The sequence below is a fragment of the Bos taurus genome, chromosome 18 (genome assembly GCF_002263795.3).
Source record: "Bos taurus isolate L1 Dominette 01449 registration number 42190680 breed Hereford chromosome 18, ARS-UCD2.0, whole genome shotgun sequence".
NCBI classification, from domain to species: domain Eukaryota; kingdom Metazoa; phylum Chordata; class Mammalia; order Artiodactyla; family Bovidae; genus Bos; species Bos taurus.
The window spans coordinates 24,275,357-24,299,875 of NC_037345.1; the positions used below are offsets into that span (position 1 = coordinate 24,275,357).

The following is a 24,519-nucleotide window of genomic DNA, read 5'->3' on the forward strand; positions in this document are numbered from 1 at the left end:
CCTGGTGACAGTCTCTGAGGCCCTTCCACAGCATGTACTCTTCAGCTGCTGCGGGTCGGGCGCCCCCAGCCCAGCTCTACACCTTCTGCCCAGAGCGGTGAGTGGGAGAGACCGAGGGACTAGAGCACAGGGGCATCTCGTGGGGCTGCCTGGCCCATCCCTGCCTTCCTTGGGTTCAGGGGAGGCCTCAGGCAGCTTCACGGGGATGGAGACAGAACCCCAGCCCTTTGTCTGTGTGGGAGCAGGCGGGGGCTGGGCCTCAGGCTGGGCAGGGCCAGGCAGCGGGCTCACACGGGTCTACTGGTCTACTGCCCCAGCCATTCTGGCCTCTCCTCCTGCTCCACCCAACACCCAGAAACCACACCTGGGAGGCAGCTGGAGGCAGCTAGGGGTACCCAGGCCTCAGGGCATGCAAGCTGCCCCAGGTGGTGCTATGACCCCTATGGTGCTCAGACCCTGGGCCTGAGCTGTGTTCTGTGCTGGGGAACAGACTTGCTCCTCCAGGCCTCAGTTTCCCCTATATACCTGGAGAGGGTGGGCCAGCAGATCTCCAAGCCCTTTCCAGCTGTGAGATGACATGGGTCCTTGGGTCACACAAAACATGTCGCTTAGGTTCGCCCGCCCTTATTCCCCATGCCTCTACGCCTTCAAAGACCACCTGGGTGATCCACCATCCTCCCCCTCGGAAGTCACGCAGGGACAGGACTCCCTTCTTTTGTCCTCTTGAATCCTCCCTGTTCCTCAGAGCCCCCCTCCAGGACGCTTCTGCCAGGAAGCCTCCCTGCTCACCGCAGCCCCTGACCTTGGTGGCAAAGAGGCGCACACACAGGTCCCTTCTCGCATCCAATGCTTGTCCCAACTTGAGAGCTCCCTGAGACAGGAATGCTCCAGATGAGCTGAGGCCGAGGCAGGGGTCGCCCGTGTCTCGGCACCCTCTCCAGGGCTGGGGAGTCTCCCTGGGCCTCACCTGAAGTGGAGGTTCTTGAATGTGAAGTGGGTTTCTACGATGCCGGTGGTTTTGACCCTGGTTCGGAGGATGTCCTGCTCGGTGGGCTGGTAGTCGGCGGCCCCGATCCGGTCCAGGCTGTCCAGGTAGCTGGGGACGGCAGCACACGGGGACCGTGGACCAGGTGTGGGCACTGCCCTCCCAGAGCGCCAGCCCCGACCCAAGCCAGGGAGGGATGGCATCACCCGTCCAGGGCCAGGCATGGGGTGGAGCTGAGGAAGAGATGCTCATGAACCGGCCTCAGGCACTCAGAGCCTCTAACTCAGACCAAGGGCTTCGTGCACGGTTCCAGGCTCGCTCAGACAAGGTCAGACTTTTCAATGAGACTAACATGTTTATGGGCTTCCCAGGCGGTGCTAGTGGTAAAGAACCTACCTGCCAATGCAGGAGATGTAAGAGACTTGGGTTTGTTCCTGGGTTGGGAAGATCCCCTGGAGGAGGGCGTGGCAGCCCGTCCTAGTATTCCTGCCTGGAGAACCCCGTGGAAGCCTGGTGGGCCCATAGGCTCAAAGAGTCGGACATGAATGAAGCAACCCAGCATGCACACATGTGTTTCTAACACTGTCATTTCTTCATCTTAAAATAACAATGGGCTAAAGTTAGGTTTTAGTCTTTTTGTGCATTATCATGTTCCACCCTTAATTTCTTAAGGTAAATGTATTATTTCCTAGATTAGAAAACTCAGGTTTTCTAATGAAGGTGAGTGCCTGCCCAGCCCTGAGTCAGGGTTTGGGATCCCACTTCCTAACCGTACCCTGCAGTGCTTCCCAGAGGCCCTCTGCGCCTCCACCCGCCTCTCGAGCTCCTCAGGTTTACCAGGGGGCTGTCACATCTTCCCATCTGATGCTCCTGGGAAGCATCACAGAAGCACCAGAAGCCACACAGACAGGCAGGGGCAGGGCCTCACTGGGACCTTAGGCATCATGGCTCCTGCCATGCCATCACTTGCCCTGGAGACAGACCCGGCCTGTGCATTTGGTCCTCCAAGGCCACACGCTGGGAAGGCTTTAGGGGTTGGTATGGGTTAAGGTTTGAACCCTAAGCCAGGTTGGGATCCAGGAAACTAGGAAGGAGGGAGCTCGCTCAGACTGGCAGGAAGATTCAGTGACCCCCAGGGCCAGCTGGGCTACCCACGCCTGTGCAGGGAGAGTCCCACGCAGCCCACAGGGAGCAACCACGAGCGTCTGAGTCATGGCGTGATGTGGGAGTCCCAGGTTGTGCAAGAGGGGCCAGCTTCGTAAGCACCCACTCTAGACCTGCTGGCAGGGCGGGGCTGGGAAGGGCAGACGCCTCACCAAGGAGGGTGTCCACTGGTAAACCAACAATCCAAGCTGCCTCAAATCCTTATGAGAATTCTCCCTAAGTAAACATAGCTGATGCTGGTCCCAGGTTCAGGGAAGGTGAGCTTGAAGCCACACTCCTAGAAAGGGGACGACACTGCTACGGGGGTCAAGGCTGGGTCTGCCCGACTCCAGAGCCAGTGCTCTTACACAGGCCTCCAGGCCTCCTCTCTGCCGTGGAAGGAGGGAGGCTGAGATGGCAGAGCAGACCTAAAAGCCCTGGCCGCCATGGAGCCTCCTCGCCAGGCCCATGGGCATCTGGGTGGCCTTCAACCTCAGCCTGGAGCAGGTCCTCCCAACCTCTCTGTATGTGTCTCTCCCCTGCCCACACTGCCTTTGCCCAGAAGTGGTACCGGTTTCAGGAGCCTCCTCCTCTCATCCCCAGCTGGAGACCTGGGCTGGGAGCCTCTGGTCTTGGCCCCATCCCAGCTGGGGAACCCTCCTTTAGGCAGACAGCCTGGCCCTCCCTCTCTCTGCTGGGTGAGCCTCATGCAGGGTGGCGACCATGGGAGGGTGGAGGCTGCGCTCAGGGGACTGTGTGCCTACTGTGTCTACTGCCTGCCGACTGTCCCGGGTGCTTTGGGGCCCTCCCGGAGCCTCTGTTCCTGGGGTTGTGTGTGCATGAGGTAATTAGCAGAGAAGTAAGGAGAAGGAAATGGCAACCCACTCCAGTATTCTTGCCTGGAGAATCCCATGGATGGAGGAGCCTGGTAGGCTACAGTCCACTGGGTCACAAAGAGTTGGACACGACTGAGCGACTTAAGCTGTACAACATGTCAGGAGGTGGTAAGTGTCAGGAGGGAAGACTCAGACTATCAGTAGGGGAAGGCCGCCTGGGGGCCGCTGTTTGGTATCAGGTGGCTGGTGAAGGTTCGTGGAGCAGGACAACATTCGAGAGGAGATGGAGGGCAGTGAGGGGATGAGCCTCTCGTGGTCCAGCAGAAGGACCAGTTGGTGCAGAGGCCACACCTGGAGGAGGAGCCAGGCCTGCAGGCGTTGGACAGGAGTCAGGGAGAGGCTGTGCACGGGGCAGGGCAGGGCAGGCAGCGAGCAGTGAGGCTGCAGAGGGTGACGGAGGTGATGGCACAGCAAGCGGGCCCCTGAGCTCAGTGTGAGCGCCTGGGCTTTCACTCTGGAGGGCTCTGACCAGAAGGGTGCTTTGCCAGTCACACCTCTAGTGGGGACCCGGGTCTGGGGAACAATGATCCTCCCAAACCATGGAAATAACTACCTTTTACAGCCCTGGCTGGCAGGTGCTGGGGTTTCTGGGCTTCTGGGACCCGTCTTGGAGCCATCGTTCAGAGGGGAGATGGAGTGCCGGCCGTGTTCAAAGACCCACGACAGAGGGAGACCTAGGCCAGATGGCGTCCCCTCGCCCTGAGCCCTGGAGCCTCCCAGCAACGTGAGAGGCCGGCTGGCCTGCCCCCCACGGCTGGGTGGTGACATGTGGCGACTGGGCTCTGGGCCTTGGGGAGCCGCTCACACTGTCTAGGGTGTGAGAGAGTGTGTGTGTGTGTGTGGGGGGGTGTATATGTCTAGGGTGTGAAAGAGAATATGTGTGTGTGTGAGGTGTGTGTGTGTGTGTGTGTGAGTGAGGTGTGTGTGTGTGTGTGTGAGTGAGGTGTGTGTGTGTGTGTGTGAGTGAGGTGTGTGTGTGTGTGGGGTGTATGTCTAGGGTGTGAGAGTGTGTGTGTATGTGTGAGTGAGGGGTGTGTGTGTGTGTGAGGTATATGTGTGTGTATGTGTGTGAGGTGTGAGTGTGTGTGTGTGAGGGGTGTGTGTGTGAGGTGTATGTGACAGTGTGTCTGTGGTGTGTAGGTCGGATGTGAGTGTGTGTGTGTGAGGAGAGTGTGTGGTGTCTTTGGGTGTGAGAATTTGTGTGTGTGAATGTGTGTGTGTGTGAGGTGAGTGTGAGGTGTATGTGAGAATGTGTGTGTGTGAGGTGAGTGTGAGAGTATGTGGTGTCTGTCTAGGGTGTGAGAATTTGTGTGTGTGAATGTGTGTGTGTGTGAGGTGTATGTGAGAATGTGTGTGAGGTGTATGTGAGAATGTGTGTGTGAGGTGTGTGTGAGGTGTATGTGAGAATGTGTGTGTGTGAGGTGAGTGTGAGAGTATGTGTTGTCTAAGGTGTGAGAATTTGTGTGTGTGAATGTGTGTGTGTGAGGTGTTTGTGAGGTGTATGTGAGAGTGTGTGTGTGAGGTGAGTGTGAGAGTATGTGGTGTCTGTCTAGGGTGTGAGAATTTGTGTGTGTGAATGTGTGTGTGTGAGGTGTATGTGAGAATGTGTGTGAGGTGTATGTGAGAATGTGTGTGTGAGGTGTGTGTGAGGTGTGTGTGAGGTGTATGTGAGAATGTGTGTGTGTGAGGTGAGTGTGAGAGTATGTGGTGTCTGTCTAAGGTGTGAGAATTTGTGTGTGTGAATGTGTGTGTGTGAGGTGTTTGTGAGGTGTATGTGAGAATGTGTGTGTGTGAGGTGAGTGTGAGAGTATGTGGTGTCTGTTTAGGGTGTGAGAATGTGTGTGTGTGAATGTGTGTGTGTGTGTGAGGTGTATGTGAGAATGTGTGTGTGTGAGGTGTGTGTGAGGTGTATGTGAGAATGTGTGTGTGTGAGGTGTGTGTGTGAGGTGTATGTGAGAATGTGTGTGTGTGTGAGGTTATGTGAGAATGTGTGTGTGAATGTGTGTGTGTGTGTGAGGTGAGTGTGAGAGTATGTGGTATCTGTCTAGGGTGTGAGACTTTGTGTGTGTGAATGTGTGTGTGTGTGTGTGTGTGTGTGTGTGTGTGTGTGTGGTGTATGTGAGAATGTGTGTGTGTGAGGTGAATGTGAGAGTATGTGGTGTCTGTTAGGGTGTGAGAATTTGTGTGTGTGAGTGTGTGTGTGTGTGTGTGTGAGGTGTATGTGAGAATGTGTGTGTGTGAGGTGTGTGTGAGGTGTATGTGAGACTGTGTGTGTGTGAGGTTATGTGAGAATGTGTGTGTGAATGTGTGTGTGTGTCTGTGTGAGGTGTATGTGAGAATGTGTGTGTGTGAGGTGAGTGTGAGAGTATGTGGTGTCTGTTAGGGTGTGAGAATTTGTGTGTGTGAGTGTGTGTGTGAGTGTGTGTGTGAGGTGTATATGAGAATGTGTGTGTGTGAGGTGAGTGTGAGCTGTGTGTGAGGTGTATGTGAGAATGTGTGTGTGTGAGAGGAGTGTGAGGTGTGTATGTCACCCAGAGTTGTGCCAGGCGACAGCCCTGTTAGGGCTCTCTCTCCCTTCCATCACAATAAATCTACTTCAGGCCCCAGATTCTGTCAGAAGACAAAGGCTAGCAGCTAAAACTACAACAGCAAAGCCACCCTGGACCAGAAAGTGTTCGAGGGCCTTGGGAACCTGCCTGCGGGCCCCGCTGCCCTCGGCAGAGCCCCTCCCAGAGAGCAGAGGGCCGTCTCCTCAGCTCACCTGGGGGAGTTGACAAGTGCTCACTCAAGTCGCTCCTTTTGACTTATCAAGGTAACCACCAGAAGAACTAAAAATAACCCTGTAACTAGCCAAAAACTGGGGGTGGAAGTGGAGAAGAGTGAAGGAAGGAAGGAAAAACGGGAGGGAGGGAGGGGAGCTAAATTCCTCAGCTTTCACAGCTGCAGCCATTAAACACCACTGAGAGCTGGCAGGTCAGGTTTTCTGGACATCACCGGGACAAACAGAGATAGTTAACAGTGGGAGGGGGACGGGCCTGGGAGGAGGAGTCCACTATGAATTTTATATCTTTCCATACTGTTAAAAAGAATTTTTTTTTGCAATGGATTGATATTATGATTAGTTAAGTGGTGCTCATTTAAGTGGGGAGCACGATTTGATGTCCTGAGGTGCCCCGGAGCCTGGTGGGCTGCCGTCTATAGGGTCGCACAGCGACTTAGCAGCAGCAGCAGCAGCAGCCCCTGAGGGCAGTGGGGGGATGGGAAGGGTCTGGACTAAGGCTGAGCAGGGCGCAGGGAGTGGGAGAGGAAGGGGGCACCCTCTCCAGGCCTGACTGGCTGGGGGTTGAGGGGACATCTGGGTCAGAATCTATGATTTGCGTGCACAGAGAGAGGTGTGGACTTGAGCCTCTGGGCTCACATCCCTGCCACCAAGGTGTCCTGGGGGCTCCTCAGGGACTGGAGCCTAGCTCACCACCACCTGGGACTCACAGGACACGAGCGCTTGCCCCCGGGACAGTCTAGGTGTGCAGAGTGGCCACGTTCCAGTGTCTGTTAGTGGAGGCTGCCTTCTCAGCGCTGGCCTCCTCTACATCAGCATCAGGGAGACCACCGTTTCTTACTCTGGGCGCTACTGACACTGTGGGTGTGATATGGAGGGCTGTACGATGTGTCTCTAGGAAGTCAGCAGCATCCCTGGCCTCTACTCACTAGATGCCGGTAGCACCACCCTCGTCAGGACAACTGAAAACCTCTCCAGACCACTGCTGGTGTGTCCTGGGGGGCAAAGAGGCCCCGGCTGAGAGGAGGCTGAGCAGATCAGTGTCAGAGCACATGTGTCCTAACGCAGCGGGGTTTAAGCCCAGAGGTGCCCACTGAAAACCTGGGCACGAGTCTGTAAATGTGAGTGCGTGTTCTGAAAGCTGGAATGCAATCCCAGTGTCTTCAAACAGAAGACACATCCCTGACCACTGAGGACCATTCCCTGGAGCCCCCGATCCAGGGGCCAAGGACATGTAAACCTCCAGACGCCTGGAGTGACTAGGCTGCAGTGGGCAGTCATGTGGCCCCGTGGTCACTGGAAGGCCCACCTCTCTGCCCTCCCCTCTCTTGCCCACCCACTCTCTCTGGCCTTCAGTGCTTCACCCCCACTTCTTTCCTGCCCTGGGGTCGATCTCTCCCCTCTGTCCTCTACTTTTCCTTATTAGTTGTAATGCAGTATTAAAGTGTATGCCTGACTATTTCACTTATCTGATGGGTTACATATTCCTTATTTTTAAAGATAGAGGAATGGAAAGCTTATTGTTTTCTCAAAAAGAAAACCACGTAAGTTATTTTCTGCCTATGTTGCCTTTGATTAGTACTTACGGGGTCAAGGATTCTCCAGGGGAAAAAAAATGTTGCTGCACTGAAAACCTTCCTTCTGGGGGGGCCCAGCCCACTCCAGGGCAGGCGGGTGATGGCCCTGGCCCTCCGGGAGCCCTGCTGTTAGCTGTCTCTTGTGCCCCCGACTTCCCTGGCCTCCTCCTCATCCTGGGGTCGGGGGATGGGCAGGAGGAGATGCCCCTTCTCCTTCCTTCCTGACACACAAGGCAAAGCATCTCACATAGGCTGCTCTCACATAGGCTGCAGCCTCAGCCCAGGACGCCTCCTTGCCCCACCGCCCCCACCCCCAGCCCCTTCCACGCCGCATCGCTGCCCTGCTGGTGGCCTCCCGCCTGCCCAGGACACTCACTATTTGGCAGAGTCGTTGAGCTGATATTCCCGGGACCTGTTGAAGCACTCCTGGATCCCCGAGTCGCCCCAGAGTCGCATCATGGCGGAGAGCAGCTCTGGAGAGAAGGGCTCCGTGTCTTCCATCCGACTCACCACGTCACACACCATCTTGGCGTCGGCCTGTGAGGAGACGAGGACACGGACAGAGTCTTTTATTTGTGGGCACAACAATGATCACTGGTCGGTGACCCCACTCTTGAGTCCTTTGAACCCCGCCACCCTCCAAGAGAGCAAGAGAGACAGACACCCACCCCCCCGCCCCAGGCCACGGCTCAGGAAGTGAGCAGGAGGCAGCAATCTGCAGGTGGCCTTTGGGGTGGGAAAGACACGAAGGAAGGGGGTAAGGTCAACACCTGGACGGCGCATGGCTGACAAAAGATTCTCTACCAAGGTGCTTGTGTGCTAAGCTGCTTCAGTCGTGTCTGACTGTGCAACCCCACGGACTGCAGCCTGCCAGGCTTCTCTGTCCATGGGTCTCTACCAAGGTATGTCGGGGGCAAAGCCTTCCGTGGAAACTTTCAGTATCGAGCTGTCCAGCTCAGTAGCTATTCGCACGTCAGGGCCTGTCTAATGCAGCAGGTCAACGTGAAGGTGCAGGCACTGTGTCCCCTCCTGTCTGCCTGCCCTGGGAAGGAAGCTGTAACTAGCTTGGAGGCCAGCAGGCCATGCCCATGATGCCAGCCCAGACCCAGCTCCCTAGGGTCAGTGTCCCACAGACCCCAGCCCTCGGATTCCCAAGTCTCCCACCAGGAGAGCCTAGGTCCCGGCCCCTCTCCAGGACCCGAGCCTCTCCTGCGGGCAGCCACCAGAAAGCTGGCCCTGGGACCCAGGCGATGAGTGCCTTAAGCAGGCGGTGACTCAGGGAGACAGGGGTGGGTGAGCAGGGGTGGTGCCTCCACCTGGGGCTAAAAACAGGCCTGTGAGTCAGGGCCCACACGCTGATGCTGCTCTGTGTGCCCGCATGACCTCGGGAAGGCTCACCCGTGTGAGGAATGACTGGGAAAAACCTGGCCAGTTTCCCAAACTTCTTCCTTTGGACCCCACTGTCAAGGTTTCTGCCTGATCCTGAGAGAAGGGAGTTGGGACCTGAGGGTGGTGGGCAGGGCCAGACTTCCTGCTAGAGGGAGACACCCTCCCACCTAGAGCCATGTTATGCCTCAGCCAGGCCACTAGAGGGTGTGGTTTAGAAACCTGGGCCTTCCAGAGCCACTTGGTGCTCCTCTATGTCTGATGTGGAATCCTGGGAACTGCACTCCAGGGGGATATGGTACACGGTTTGGGGAAGGGCAGCCTGGAGCTGTCCTCCTGGCTGCACCCCATCACCGAGGTGTGGTGGTGGCGGGTCTTGTGCTGGCGACACCTCTCGATGGGCCCCTGCTCTGTCTCTCTCCCGTCTGCCCAGCTCAGTGCATGGCACCACCATTGGCCCAACCACTAAGACTCAAGTCACCCACCTCCATCCCCATATCCACTTCTCCGCATCTCCTCCGGGACACCCCTGAGTCCAAGCCACTCCCTGTCTTTTCCTGGCTGTTCCTGGACCCCCTCCCAAGGGTTCCTTGCCTCCCTCTTGCTTCTCTTCAGTCTGTCTTCCACACCACAGCCAGCAGGGAGGCTGTAGAAAAAGAACTCCCCATTTTTCCAACTGGGGACACTGATATCCAACTTAAAGATGGCATCTCCTTGTTTTGCTTGTGGCAAAAATGTGACCATGTGACCAGTTCTACCCATGGAGAGATCAGCCCAAGTGTAGTGAGGTCTTTGCAAAAGGCTTTGTAAAGGGAAGATGCACCCCTTTTCTCTCACTTCTTCCTTCCTGAAACCTGTGATGGCTGAGCTCTAGCAGCCATCATGGATCATGAAGATAAGATCTACACCTGAGGGACAGTGGACTGGCGATCTAAAAACAGTCAGGTCCTTGACAGCTCTGTAGACACTCCATACCTTCTGCATTTTTCTTTTTTTCACTTTTACTTTTTTTTAAACTTCTAGCTCATTTAAATCACTGTTTTCTAGGTCTCAGATATTCACAGTCAAACCTAATTCTAACGGATACAATAACTCTCTCTGTTTAAACTCTCAATAGCTTCCCATTATTTCTAAATTCCAAACTCCTTACCATGACCTCCAAAGCCCCGGCCTGACTGCTGTCTGCTCTACCCTCCTCCCACCTTTTCCCTCTCCTGGGCCTCTAAGCACACAGCCTTTCCTCTGTTCCCCAAGCAGTCAGGGTCATCTCACCTCAGGGTGCTCCACCCAGCCAGATCATCCTTCCCTGGCTCTGCCCTTCTCCATCATAACGTCACTTCCTCAGGGAAGCCCTCCTCTATGCCCCCAGGTAGAGTCTGCCCCCACGGTGCACCGACCATACCATGTGTCACAGCTGGTGTTGCGTGTGCCTGTCCCTCGGTTTTCCGATTATTCAGGGCACCCCCATCTCACAATGCTCTGTACACAGTTGGTGCTCTGCAGTTATTTGTGAGATGAACCGGTCCTCGGCATCTTACTACCAGGCATGACCCCAGTTTCTCACTCCATCCACTACGTCTCCCAAGTCTTCTAATCTCGTCCGTCTCAACAACAGTGTGTCTAGGTCAACCACAGCAACAGCTCTGCTGGGGAGACATCCTGTTTAGCAGATGGGGAGACTGAGGCTCAAGGTCACATGCTGCAAGTGGGAGAGCCTGGGCCCAGGGTTACCCCCACTGTGCTCCAGTGGACAGCCCTGGGCTTGCTTGGATCCAGGGTTAATCCCTATTGTGCTCCAGGGGAGAGCCCTGGACTTGCCTGGACCCAGGGTTAATCCCTACTGTGCTCCAGGGGACAGCCCTGGGCTTGCCTGGACCCAGGGTTAATCCCTACTGTGCTCCAGGGGACAGCCCTGGGCTTGCCTGGACCCAGGGTTACCCCCACTGTGCTCCAGGGGACAGCCCTGGGCTTGCCTGGACCCAGCGTAAAGCCCTACTGTGCTCCAGGGGACAGCCCTGGGCTTGCCTGGATCCAGGGTTAATCCCTACTGTGCTCCAGGGGAGAGCCCTGGACTTGCCTGGACCCAGGGTTACCCCCACTGTGCTCCAGGGGACAGCCCTGGACTTGCGTGGACCCAGGGTTAATCCCTACTGTGCTCCAGGGGACAGCCCTGGGCTTGCCTGGACCCAGGGTAAAGCCCTACTGTGCTCCAGGGGACAGCCCTGGGCTTGCCTGGATCCAGGGTTAATCCCTACTGTGCTCCAGGGGAGAGCCCTGGACTTGCCTGGACCCAGGGTTACCCCCACTGTGCTCCAGGGGACAGCCCTGGACTTGCCTGGACCCAGGGTTAATCCCTACTGTGCTCCAGGGGACAGCCCTGGGCTTGCCTGGACCCAGGATTAATCCCTACTGTGCTCCAGGGGACAGCCCCGAACTTGCCTAGACCCAGGGTTAATCCCTACTGTGCTCCAGGGGACAGCCCTGGACTTGCCTGGACCCAGGGTTACCCCCACTGTGCTCCAGGGGACAGCCCTGACTTGCATCTCAGACACTGGTACCCAGCCCAACCCCTCACCTCACCACCCTGAGCAAAGGTGTGGGCGATGGGTAAGAGAGAAGGAAGGGTGAGGGTGGCGGGAAGGAGGGGTCATGCCAATGCACCTGGAGGACTATGGTGGCTGCCAGGCCTGGCCAGCCCTGTGGGGGTCAAGCTAATAAGCAATTAATAGAGCCAGAGGGGGCCCCTTATCCCTTTGTTTTCCTGCCTTTGGGGCCCTGGGAGAGTGGGGCTCACACTGGGCCTGACCTTCCTGTCCGAGTCCCCTCCTGGGCCAGTGGTGGTGGGGGGTGCATTTTCCCACACCTTGCTCTCAGCTACAGTCCCCATGGCACTGGTCAGAGCATGCCCAGCTGTCCTGGCAGCAGGGGGTGTGACACAGAAGATGCATGGACTGGGGCAGCCCCACCTGTGCAGATTTGCTCAGTGGAGGATGCTGGGGCAAGCTTCTGTAGAAAACACACCCTGTGCTCCCACTGCTGGTGGTGACCAGGTTTGAGGTGGCTGCAGAGGGCCCAGTCCCTCTGATCTGCACCTTTCTCTGCTGGACGGCTGCCTCCTCCACTGGTGGGGCTTCCAGTCCCTCCTTTTCTGATACCAGAGCCTCTGCTCCCCTGAAGGGGAGCACTCCTCCCCAACTCAGCCTGAGCAGTCCAGGTAGGGTGGCCTCTGTCCCACAATCTTGGCATGGACACACAGTCTGGGCCTGGCCAATCCATCCCTCTGCCCTTAGTGAGCAGTTCCGGGTGGATAAAGAATCCCAATCCGTCAAGTGAGACTAACCTGACCAGCCCCAGAACACCTGCATAAACTATCAGGAGAGACCCTCCAAGGAAGGGCCCACCTGAATGTGGAGCCGTCCCTGAGGAAAGCAGGGCTGAGAGAGGGAGGCGCCCCGAGTCCCAATGACACGTCAACACCCGGATCCAGCTGCACCTGCAGCCACACGCATCTCTGGCTTTCCAGCTACCTCCATCAATCAGTCCTCTGACTCTTTGTTAACCCTGAAGACGTGTTTTTGTTTGGTTGGTGTACTTTTGTACAATAACCTCAAAGAGTGTTACACTTCCTGGTGTGTCGAGACCAATACCAGGCTCACCTCCTCCAGGCAGACCCCTCCCATTACTGCGGTCCACACAGTTCCTCTGGCATCTGACTCCCTTCCCCTCTTCCTGTCTGGACCATGCCCTGGGCACATGCACAGGCCCACATGCTGCGCTAGTTCCTGTGGGGGGAGCACCAAGACGGGTTGGGGGCACTGGGCACGTCCCAGGGGCTGTCTACTGGGTTCCTGGAGACAGTTTTACACAGGAGTTGAGGGAGGCTGTCCACTGACGCCGTGCCCAGTGGTCCCTGCGTGGTGGGCTGAGTGCAGGACATTCGTCACTGCGGGCTCTGTCACACAACGCAGCCTCGGGCCAATTATTGCCACTGCTACAGACAAGTGTCTAACATGCCCCTGTGGGGCACCATGCCCACTGAGGGTCACAGTCAGGGAGCTATCTGCTGGCCCAGGGCCAGGGAAACAGTGGTGAGGGAGTGGGCCCTTCTCTCCTCCATGGCCTCCAGGGACGGAGGGGCGCTCCCAGTGAATGTGCGAGATGCCGCGTTTCCTCAGACACACGTGCCCGTGGCGTGGGTCCAGCAGGTACAATGTGCCCAGTGTGCCCGGCCCTCCACGGCCGCCGCTGTCCACCTGCTGGGGCTGCCCATGCTGTGACATCCGGTTCCCATGCCCCCTGACCCCCAACAAGTCTCCCTCCTTTTCCCACAGCCCCCTTTGGTCACTCCTGCCCTGGGCTTCTAGTTTGTTCCATGTGGACTTTGGGGGGCTCAGGCCACAGGCTCAAGGCTCCATCCACACCTGGGCTCCTGGCTTGAGTGGGGTCTTAACCTCTCTGAGGCTCAGCGTCCTCCCCTGAAAACCAGGGTGGCAGTCTCATCGCTTTCTTCACAGGGGCTCCCTCTTGTCGTGGGAGCAGACAGTGCACTAGCACAGGATGGCCTGAGGGGCGGGCCGGGCCGGGCCCCACCACCCCAGCCGCCTGGGGACCACAGGAGATGAGGAGGCCAACCTGCCGCCCTCGGGATGCCTGCGGGCCGGGGCCACGGGAAGGGGTGAGACGTTGAGAAACGCATGTCTGGGACCCTGCATTTCGGACTGTGAACTGCAGGCAAGATGCCATTCTGATGGGTTTTGGATCAGGAGGCTTGGGGCACAGGAGAGTCTGTGACTAACTCTCAGGGCCACCTGCAGGATTCTCCTCACCAGGTCAGTGATTTAAAATCAGCATTGACACTTCTTTTCATCAGAGCTGGTACAAGGCTTCTGGCTAAATGATATCTTAATGTTCACACATGAATGTTGACATACACATGCTCTGAAGCTGCCCTAGGTGGAGGTGAGATATTTTTGGAAAGCTCCACAATGGTGGAGATGCTCCTGTGGACACCGCATCCATAAGCAGCTGGAGGAAGGGGTGGGCAGGGAGAGGAAGCAGTGCCTGGAGACAGGGGGCACCTCCAGCATTTGAGGGGGGTGGGGAGCTCTGCCAGGGTGCCTCCCAGAAGTAGTCTTGCTCTGGGTCAGTTCTGGGGAGCAGGGTGCCCGGGGAGGTGATGGGGACAGCTGCCCCCCTGAACTGGTAGCACACAGGGGTCCCCCCTGCAGCAGACAGGCCAGGCCCCCTGCACCAGGAGGACATGGGCTCCTGGGGACTGGCCATAAGTGTACTTGGAAAGCAGCGCCCATGATGCATGGGCCAGTTGGTGGGGCTGCCCATTGGCATCCATGGCTGAGGGGCTCTCCTTCCTGAAAGCCATCTCCATACTATGAGGAGGGCTGGAGGCTCCCATGGCCCTGCCCGTCTCCCACTTCCTGGACCACAAGAGAGCCCCCCGCACCCACTCCTCTTGCCTAATGTCTCCTGTTCACCCTTCTCAGAGATGTGGCTGGTGCCTGTCTGTTCTGTGCCTCACCGGGGGTGATTGCAGGGTGAGTGGTGACCAAGGGAGTGGGAATCAGCTGGCTGAGCCACTGGCAACCAATACCACACACATCTGCTCACACGTCAGGAACTGCAGGGCCTTGCCAGTCCTTGCTGCCGCCGCCGCCCCCAGCCCACTGTGGACGCATCGTCTGAAACTGGGACGGCTGAGTGCATGATAAGCACTTGCGTCTGCAAAACTCCTCCCCTCTCTTCAGAGCAAAGGGGCTTAGAGCTAAAGTAAGAACAAGAGCCTTTCCCTCTCAAGAGACAAAATGCAAAGGATATGGGAGGGAAGCGAACAGGGATTTTCAGTCAGGTGACCCAGGTTCAATCCCAGCTCCGCTGCTTTTCAGACTTGTGACCTTGGACAGACCACTTAACCTCCCTGAGCCTCTGCTCTCATTAGTTCCCACCTCGTGGGGCTGTTTGCGCAGATGAAAGGCTAAATCGATGTGACACAGCTCTGCAACATAAAGAGCCCTGCAAATGTTAGTTATTATAAGCAAAGATGAGGTCCCTGAGACACAAACAACAAGCTGACATAAAATTAGCCTGCTTTGTACAAGACTTCTCAGGCAAGCAGGATAATCTTGATAACAATAATCATAGTAATTATAATAATAACCCCTTCCGTTTGAGTATCTGCTTTGGATCTTTCAGAGTTTTCTTCCTCTAATCTTTTAGGCCTGGTGAAGTGTGAGTGTGTGCATGTATGTACACGCACACACGTACATACACACACGCACAGTCCTCTGGTTGCAAAGGAAATCGCCATCCTGCCCTGTCCTGCCACGTGCATTGCAGTAGCTTCAGCTCCCGCCAGGGGGCAGGAGTGCACAGGCCAACAGGAGACTCAGGGATGCTGCACAAGCCCAGCCCAAGAGACCAGGTAGGGCTGGGCCAGGCCGGGGGCATGGTTGCCAACTCTGTTCCTCAAGTGAAAGGGGCTGAGAGACCCCTGCTGCTGGAGGCCCAGCCTGTGCGCTGCAAGGTCAGCAGGTGGAGAATGGCAGGGGGCACCTTTCCAGGCACTTTGTTCATGTCACCCAGATCTGAGCATCTCAGGAAACGCTGTGGTCCTGGTCTCTCCCTTCCTTGCTGCCGCTGGGGTGAGAAAGAGAGGGGTGCACTCCCTCATCCCTGCTTCCCTGGCCCTGGGCTGGCAGATGGCTCCCGAGCTGTGACTCTCAGTGGACGTGGTCCCCCCAGGGGTACTTCAGACATTCGTGAGGCGTTTTTTTTGTTGGTGGCAAAACCTGGGGCACTATAGGCAATTAGCAGTTGGGAGCTGAGCACGCATGGGGCTCTTTCTTTGCTGAGACTTAGCAAAGGCCTGTACCTGGAAAACGCTGTCTTAGTGAGGCCTGTACCTGGAGCACGCTGTCAGGCAGACAGGGTCTCTAGGAGAGCTGGAGGACCCCACAGGTCTACCATTTGTCTCAGTGAAGGGAGCCTTCCTGTCTCCCTGGAAAGATGCAATAGCAGATCCAAGGATTTGCTGCTGTTTCTAATCTTGCCTCCTTTCGGCTGTGCCCATCCCTTCTCCAGCCATCCATCCATCCACACATCCCACGGCCCCATCCAGGGTACCTACCTCCTCAACGTCATGCGTCCACCCACCCATGACATCATCGCCCATCAGCCACCCTGTTCATCTATCAACTCACTCCCATACCCACCCGGTCACCCCTCGCCTCCCATCTGTCTTTTCATAGCGTCTGTCCATCCCTTCGTTCTTCACGTGTGCACCCTCTTCATCCCTTTCACTCCTCTTTGATCTGTGTAGCCATCCAACTGTCCATCCACCCAGTCACTCACTTATCCACTGTACGTACACCCACTACCCAGTGAGGTCCCCACCTTAGGAACTTTCACGTTCGCCAGAAAGAGAAATCTTTAGGCATAGGGAGAGACAGCCTGCCTCTCCCCAGCCCTGAACACATCAGGGGAGAGCTGCCCCCTTGATGGCCCCTCACTCTGTCCCCAGGTCTGGTCTTTGTCAGGAGCCCAGGGCTTTGTAAAGGAAGACTCTCCTAAGGCCTCCAGCTGGGTCCACCGGGCTCCTCAGGGATGTGTTTGTCCTAAGCCCCTCTGAGAGCTTTCTCTGTTTGGGGCCCAGGCTGCCTCTGAAGGGGCGAGGGTAAGACTGGATTTTCTAAAGAAACTCACTTATTTTATTTTTAATGAATCTTTAAAAAATTTTAATTTATTTTTGGCTGTGCTGGGTCTTCACTGCTGTGTGTGGGCTTCTCATCGTTGCTGAGTGTGGGCTCTAGAGCATGCAGGCTCAACAGCTGTGGGGTGCATAAGCTTAGCTGCCCTGAAGCATGTGGACTAGGGATCAAACCCATGACTCCTGTACTGGCAGGCAGATTCTTTACCACTGGGCCACTAGGTAAGTCCCAAGAATCTTACTTTCTGAAGGATCACACCCTTTTCAGTCTCAAAACCCTTGGATCTTCCAATTGTTTATAGAAGCAGCTTTTCCCGCTGGTTTACTATGTATCTTCAAGAACCAGGGGTTGTGGGGGTGGGGATGACTTTGATCTGAGTTCTAGCTCTCACACACCTAAAAGTTTCCACTCAGAAGCTTTGTGGCAGCTTCTGTAACTGGTGTGGTTTCCCACCCCTGGCCCTGGCCCAAGCTCAGCAGAAGGACCAGTGCTACAGCAGCAAATGTCGGCTCAGCAGGCTGGCTGAGCCCAGGACTGGGCGCAGGGGACATGGCGGACAGCAGGGTATGGAAACTGCCTCCCCGCTCCCCGCCCAGAGCCTGCTGTCCGATGGGGGCTCAGACACATTAACCAAGCTCTGGAGTCAGGGAGGCTCCTCCAAGGAGGCAGCCGCTGAGTGAGGGCCACTCCTCAAGGACACACTGCTGCGGGCAGGCGAGGTGAGAGGGGTCCATCTGGAAGACAGGCAGTCGTAGGTTGGCTGTGCCCACAAGGCAGGCACCGTTCAGAGACTGGCCTTCCCTGAGGGGGGAATTAAAGGAGAAGCTAAGGGTATTGCCAGGGGGCATCAGACACCCCTTGGGCCATCAACAGGGCCTGTGGACAATGGTGGGTTCAGAGTCCATGCAGCCCTTAGACATGAAATGAAGAATGGCACCCAAGCCCACACAGGTGGTTCAGGAGCCCGCACACAGACTGAGCCCAGCATGAACTGTGGACCTCCCACCCCCAGGGAGAGGCTGGGGGCAGCCTGGGCCATCGACTGGTAGCTCGGGGAGGAAGCCTTACTGAGCGGATGCTAACACTCCCCGAGGGTGGGACCAGGGACATTTTCGGGCCCCCAGTCCTCTCGCCAGCTTTGCGGTCTTAGGTGAAGCTGCTATGTGCGTCTCCTAAAGCCACCCTGACAGAGGTTCGGGGCAGGGAGACTGGTGGGTATGGGGCAGGGTAACACCGAGGCCAGTGTAGATGGCGGGAGCAGGGACTGCAGAGGTGACAGCTGGCCCAAGCGCAGGGGGGTGTCCTGGCACAGGCAGGGGGTGTAGGGTGGCGGCTGTCCTAGCTGCCCAAGGGTGGCGGTGTGTTCATGTCACCACGGCTTCTGACCTCCTCAGATTCCGAGGATGGAGTGGGCATGCACGCTTGTCCAAGACCCTAATTACCACCTCATGTGGTGCCACTTTCTCCTGCTGCCCTTCCCCCCTGGGTGGGGGCCGGAGTGAGGGGTGCATGGAGGACAGCAGGCTCTATCAGGCCAAAATAAACCTTAAGGTGAGCAGGGCAGACATTCCCACAGCCTCACCCTCTGTCTCCTGAGCTCAATGTTCTAAGACAGGAGAAAAGAACTAAAATTGGATAGGCTAAGTTTCTAAGAAACGAACAAGGGCAGAATGAAATTACCCACACAGAGCGCAGTCAAAGGAAAGACAAGTGATAACGGCCAAGCTCGGCTCTTCAGAACACACTGTGACGATGCTGAGGAGTTTAATTAGAGCCACCTCGGCTGTGAGATATTAACACACAATTATGGAAGAGAAAAGATGGAAGCTGGAGCAATGTGCAGATGGCAGGGGTGACAGTAGGCTGGCGGGCCCTGGGGACAGCAAGCTTGGTGGGTGGGTCCTCTCCTCAGGCTTATTTGCTGACACCCCCTTCTCTTTCCTTGTCTCCTCACTGGGGACGAAAGTCCCCGCACCATCCATTAAAGTGATGAGATGATGTTTTTGTTTGACAAGGAGCACGTCATCAGGCGTCCATGCTCTGACCCTGGGCAGGTCTCATCTGTTTTCGGAGGCTCTGTCCTCAAAGGCACAAGGACAGGGTTGGCTGGATCAGTGGTTCTCACACCCCTGGGGGCCTCTGAGGGGTCCCTAAGATCAAAACTGTTTTCCTAACTCTTAGACGATGTTACTGGCCTCTCCGAAGGTATTAATGCCTAAACTGATGAGAGACAAGACAGCACCCTTCAGCAGGAAGTAGTGGCACCAAATGATACGAACTGCCATTCTATTCTTTGCCACCGCGCAGTCACAGTAAAACCAGTGCTGGTTTCCCAAGACATTTAAGAATGTCCGCGGGAGTTCCCTGGTGGGCCAGCGGGTTAAGATTCTGTGCTTCCAATGCAGGGTGTGTGGGTTTGATCCCTGGTCGGAGAACTAAGATCCCACATGCCCCAGGGGCCATGGAGCTCGTGCGCTGCTGTGACGCAGTTCCTGTGCTCTGGAGCCTTCTCATCACAACTGGAGGGAAGCCCACGTGCAGCAGCTAAGACCTGGCACAGCCAAAAACAAACAAGCATTAAGAAACAAAGACTGTCCCTGAGGAAGTAGTCAAAATTGGGAATTGAAAGCCCTCCTGTGGCACACATGTCTTTTTCATATTCTCTGATGAAACGGGGAGGGTCCTGCAAATTGCAGGTGGTGCTTGTCTTGAGGGAAGGCACGCGAAAGGCTGCCCCGCCAGCCAAAATGCTTCCTTTTTCTCACAAGACACCACTTGAACTTGAAAGAATGACCGACAGACAAATATAGGTAATTCAGACTTGGTCTCTGGAAGACAAGTTTCTAAAATATCAAGCTAGCCTATCGCTTCAAGGAAAACACCTAACAAATTTGCTACCAAAATGAAAAAATTCCAGCTTCCAAGGGAAGAACCAGAATTTTGGAAAGCTTGTATTTAATACCATAAGTTTGACAGCTTTCCAACACCTGAAGACTTTTCTGGTAAGACAGACACTGATGTTAACAAATGCGAGTTTCTTATATTCTCCATTGAAAAGTGTCACTGTTTGGAAGATGTGCATAATTCTGAACCACTATTTTCCAAATGATCAAAATGATGTCAAAAATCTGGCATGGCTGACCCATTCAAAGAGCAAAGTAAACCAATGGATTTTTTAAAAAGACTTAATTGAGAAGAGAGTACAGAGATTTCCCATATAACCCTAGAGCCTCCCCCATTACTGACATCACTCACAATGGTATACTTAATTAAACAAACAAAAAAAGATGACCCGATACCAACATATTATAATCACCCAAAGCCTGTTGTTAACCTTTGGTTTCACTCTTCTTGTTGTTCAGTTGTTAAGTCGAGTCTGACTCTTTGCAACTCCATGGACTGCAGCATACCAGGCTTCCTTGAACTTCACTATCTCCCGGAGTTTGCTCCAACTCACATTCCATGGGTGTAGACAAATGCATAATGACGTGTATCTATAACCGTGGTATCATACAGTGTATTTTGACTGCCCTAAAACTCCTCTGTGCTCTACCTATTCATTTGTTCCTCCCCAGCCCCTGGCAGCCACTGATCTTTTTACTGTCTCCACTGTTTTACCGTTTAGAGAAAGTCATGTAGTTGGAATCATACAGTATAATTTGATGGATCCATTTCAGATTAGGTTATTCCCCTTTAATGATATGCTTTTCAGGTTCTTCCACGTCTTTTCATGACTTGATCGCTCGTTTCTTTTTAGTGCTGAATAATATTTCATGTCTGGGTGTACCCCAGTTTACCTACTGAAGGACTTTTTGGTTGCTTCCAAGTTTGGGCAATTATCAATAAAGCTGCTGTAAACATCTGTGTGCAGGCTTTCTGCGTGGACATAAGCTTTCAAATCTTTTGGGTAAATATAAAGGAACACGATGGCTGGCTTGTATGGTAGGAGTATGTTTAGTTTTGTAAGAAACCACCAAGCTCTTCCAGCGTGACTGGACCACCGGCAAGGCCTGAGGGTTGCTGCTGCATGACACCCTCACCAGCACCTGGTGTGGTCATTGTTCCAGGCTTTGGTCACTCGTAGGTGTGTCGTGGGGTCTCCCTCTTGCTTTCATTTGCATTTCTCTGACAACATATGATGTGGAGGACCTTTTCATACGCTTATTGGCTATCCATAGACCTTCTTTGGTGAGGTGTCTGTTAAGGTTTGGGGCTCATCTTAAAATCAGATTGTTTGCTTTCTTGTTGAATTTTAAGAGTTCTTTGTATACTTTGGATAAAAGCTCTTTATTGAACACACACACACACACACACATATATTTTTTTTTAGGGGGGGGCAAATATTTTGTCCCAGTCCAAGGCTTGTCTTCTTATACTCTTGACTTTCGCCTTTCACGGAACAGTTTTTAATTTTTCTGAAGTCTGGTTTATCAATTCTTTCATGGATTGTGTCTGGTGCCGTATGTAGAGGCATCATCACACCCAAGGCCATCGAGATTGCCTCTTATGTTACCTTCTCGGAGTTTCATACTTTCACACTTGCTGCCATCACCTGCCCTGCCCTGCTGCTAAGGGGCTGGAGTTCCCTGGGGGCCCGGCTGGTGCCCACCCTGGGGACTGGCGTCAGCCTGTTGATGCTGCAGTGCTTACATGAGGCAGGTGGGATGGCAACAGGTGTAAAAAACAAGGGTAACAAATAGGCGGGTCGACCAAAACATGGAGAGGCAGGGTGGCGCCCGCCACTGTGCCCCAGCAGAGGGTCCAGGGGGCCACTCTGGGCGGGCAGGAGGGGGAGGGCACAGTGGGGCCAGGCTGGCTGCCAGCTCCCTGGATGCCCAGACCTAACCACAAGAGGAGTGCAGGGTTGGGGGAGGCTGGGGGCTGAGTGAAGCCCCAGGGGGTCTGACTCTCATGTGAAGTTGGCCCAGAGGGAGCTGCTCAGCCCAGGGCCACCACCTTGGCAGCCTCCTCTGAGGCGGGGATCAGGGTGGGAGGCCTCCCCTCTCCGCGTAGCCCCTGCCAGTCTCACCACCCGATGTGAACACCGGGGGGTCATGGGCACCACAATGGGGGGTGGGACAAGGCTGCACAGACCTGGGCATGGCAAGGTGGTCAGGTGCCCACCGGGCAGTGTCCAGGCCTCAGCTCAACCTGATGCTGAGGAACAGCAGCACAGGGCTCCCTGAGCGAGAGGGGCAGCCACGGCCCCCGCACCCCCAGGGTCTGGCCTCACTCTCTGAAGTGGCAGGGTGCCAAAGGGGGTGCCAAAAGTGCCGCCCGGGCTCAGGTTGCTCGCTCTCCCCTCTCACCCCTTTCCATGCCCTGTGCCCCCATCCCTGGCCAGGGTAGAGGCCCGTCCACATGGCACCTTCCTTGGGGTCAGAAAAAGGAAGTTTTCTTCAGGCCTCACGGCTCAGTGATGGAGAAGGAAGTGGCAATCCAGTCCAGTATTCTCGCCTGGAGAATCCCATGGACAGAGGAGCCTGGCAGGCTACAGTCCATGGGGTCACAAAGAGTCAAACACGACTGAGTGATAACACACGGGGCTCAGTGAGAAGAAGGTGGGCTGCATTTCGGCCCTCTTGTGGGACCCTCCTGCGGGCCACAGCCTGCCTCCCAGATGCGCAGGAGTCCGTGGAGGGTAAAGGCACAGCGTGCCGCTCGTGGGCCTGGCCCCTCGTGTGCACGTGCGCCTCCTGCCCCTGAATGCAGAGGGTGACAAAGACTAGGGGGGGTACAGAGCCCTAGGACGGAAGATTCGGTCTCATGAATACCATGCGGAGAGCCACGCACCCACCGAGAGCAGCTGCCTAGACTATTAGATGAGCAAGACATAGCCTGTCGCGCTTGACGCACGAGGCCCTGGGGCACACTTGTTGCAGCAGCTAGTGGTCTCTGACCAATACACGCTCCAGTGTTCTTCCTCTCCTGGCTGTTGCTCCCTACGTGACTTCTGACCTCTGTTCAGCCCTCAGTTATGAATTACCTGGTACTTTAGGAAAAGGAGTACGTCAAGGCTGTATATTGTCACCCTGCTTATTTAACTTCTATGCAGAGTACATCATGAGAAACGCTGGGCTGGAAGAAGCACAAGCTGGAATCAAGATTGCCGGGAGAAATATTAATAACCTCAGATATGCAGACGACACCACCCTTATGGCAGAAAGTGAAGAGGAACTCAAAAGCCTCTTGATGAAAGTGAAAGAGGAGAGTGAAAAAGTTGGCTTAAAGCTCAATATTCAGAAAACGAAGATCATGGCATCTGGTCCCATCACTTCATGGGAAATAGATGAGGAAACAGTGGAAACAGTGTCAGACTTTATTTTTTGGGGCTCCAAAATCACTGCAGATGGTGATTGCAGCCATGAAATTATAAAACGTTGACTCCTTGGAAGGAAAGTTATGACCAACCTAGATAGCATATTCAAAAGCAGAGACATGACTTTGCCAACAAAGGTTCGTCTAGTCAAGGCTATGGTTTTTCCAGTGGTCATGTATGGATGTGAGAGTTGGACTGTGAAGAAAGCTGAGTGCAAAGAATTGATGCTTTTGAACTGTGGTGTTGGAGAAGACTCTTGAGAGTCCCTTGGACTGCAAGGAGGTCCAACCAGTCCATCCTAAAGGAGATCAGTCCTAGGTGTTCATTGGAAGGACTGATGCTAAAGCTGAAACTCTAATACTCTGGCTGCCTCATGCGAAGAGTTGACTCACTGGAAAAGACCCTGATGCTGGGAGGGACTGGGGGCAGGAGGGGACGACAGAGGATAAGATGGCTGGATGGCATCACTGACTCAATGCACATGAGTCTGAGTAAACACTGGAGTTGGTGATGGACAGGGAGGCCTGGTGTGCTGCGATTCATGGGGTCGCAAAGAGTCGGACACGATTGAGCGACTGAACTGAACTGAATCCCTCTTTTATTGCTTCAGTGAGCAAGACACCACCCTCTCCATGAGACTGAAGTGACAAAAAGTGAAAGCGTGAGTCGCTCAGTGTTAGTCGTGTCCAACTGAGATAAAAATCAATGTTTGTCCATCATGTGAGCTCAAATGTGTCCACTCACTGGCAAGGGCCATCCCACAGTGCCCAGCATAAAATGGGCACACAGCCAGTGCGTCCTCAGGACACGAGGCAGAAGAAGCAAGCCCTGGAGCGGGGAGGCCAGCTGCAGGCCCTGGGCAGGGAGGCTGGGTACAGCTTACTTCACTTACAGTTCTGCTGGCCCGGACCCTCCTCCCACCGTCAGGGCCTTGCCGGCAGGTCCCATGAAGCCTGGAGAGCCACCCTGATTTACCGGGTGTGTCGCTGTTGGCTGGCAGGGATCACAGGACTAGGGGCGGGCCACAGGCTCCAGCTTCCACCAGCTGCAGGCCTCCTGTTTCCTTCTCTGTCCCTGCCTCCCTCCTTGGTTCCCTGGTTTTAGTTTCCAACAGGAATGAGCTCCCTGGCGGTCCCAGCTTGTAAGAGGCATGTGGCATGTTCTCGGGGGATGGAGGAGCGTCTTTGCCTTCCTGGTGGGGAGGTGGCAGTAGTGAGTCTACCCCCTCTGCCCTGGCTCCCCACCATCAGCAGCCCACTTGAGGCTTCACCTTGTTAAGAGATGATCGCCTCAAACAGCCTGGATACAGATGCAGAAGAACCAGGGTCTCTGGCCCAGTAAGTAAGGAGCTCTGTTGTCATGGTGACTTCCGGTCTCCTAGCTGCCAACGTTCTCTTGGAAGGGAGTAGGGAGCGGATGGTGCGTGCCCAACCCCCAGGCCTGCAGAGCGGACAGAATGAAGGAGGGAGGGCACCCACCCTGCCCACCTGTCTCCAGCATCCCCGTGGCTGAGTGGGCACTTGCCCTCCAGTGAGGGGGGCTGTCCTCTCTGCCTGCCTGTGGGGAGGCCAGAAGGACCCAGTCCCCGGGACCACTGAATCCACACCCAGGACTGCCCCCTCTCAGGCCTCTGGGACCCCACCCAGCCTCCACATGAACTTCAGCCAAACCCTGAAAGGGAAGTCACAGTGCCCTGCATCCCACATCAGTCCT

General features: G+C 55.3%; 1 protein-coding gene across 1 annotated transcript in view; it reads right to left on the minus strand.

Annotated features, from left to right (window-relative positions):
• GNAO1 (G protein subunit alpha o1) overlaps nt 1-24,519 on the minus strand; it is a 180,041-nt gene that overhangs the window by 18,645 nt on the left and 136,877 nt on the right. The window contains exons 4-5 of the mRNA NM_174325.2: nt 7,757-7,917; nt 968-1,096 (exon numbers count right to left, since the gene is read on the minus strand). Coding sequence (NP_776750.2) covers nt 968-1,096; nt 7,757-7,917 — 290 coding nt within the window. The remainder of the gene's footprint in view (nt 1-967; nt 1,097-7,756; nt 7,918-24,519) is intronic.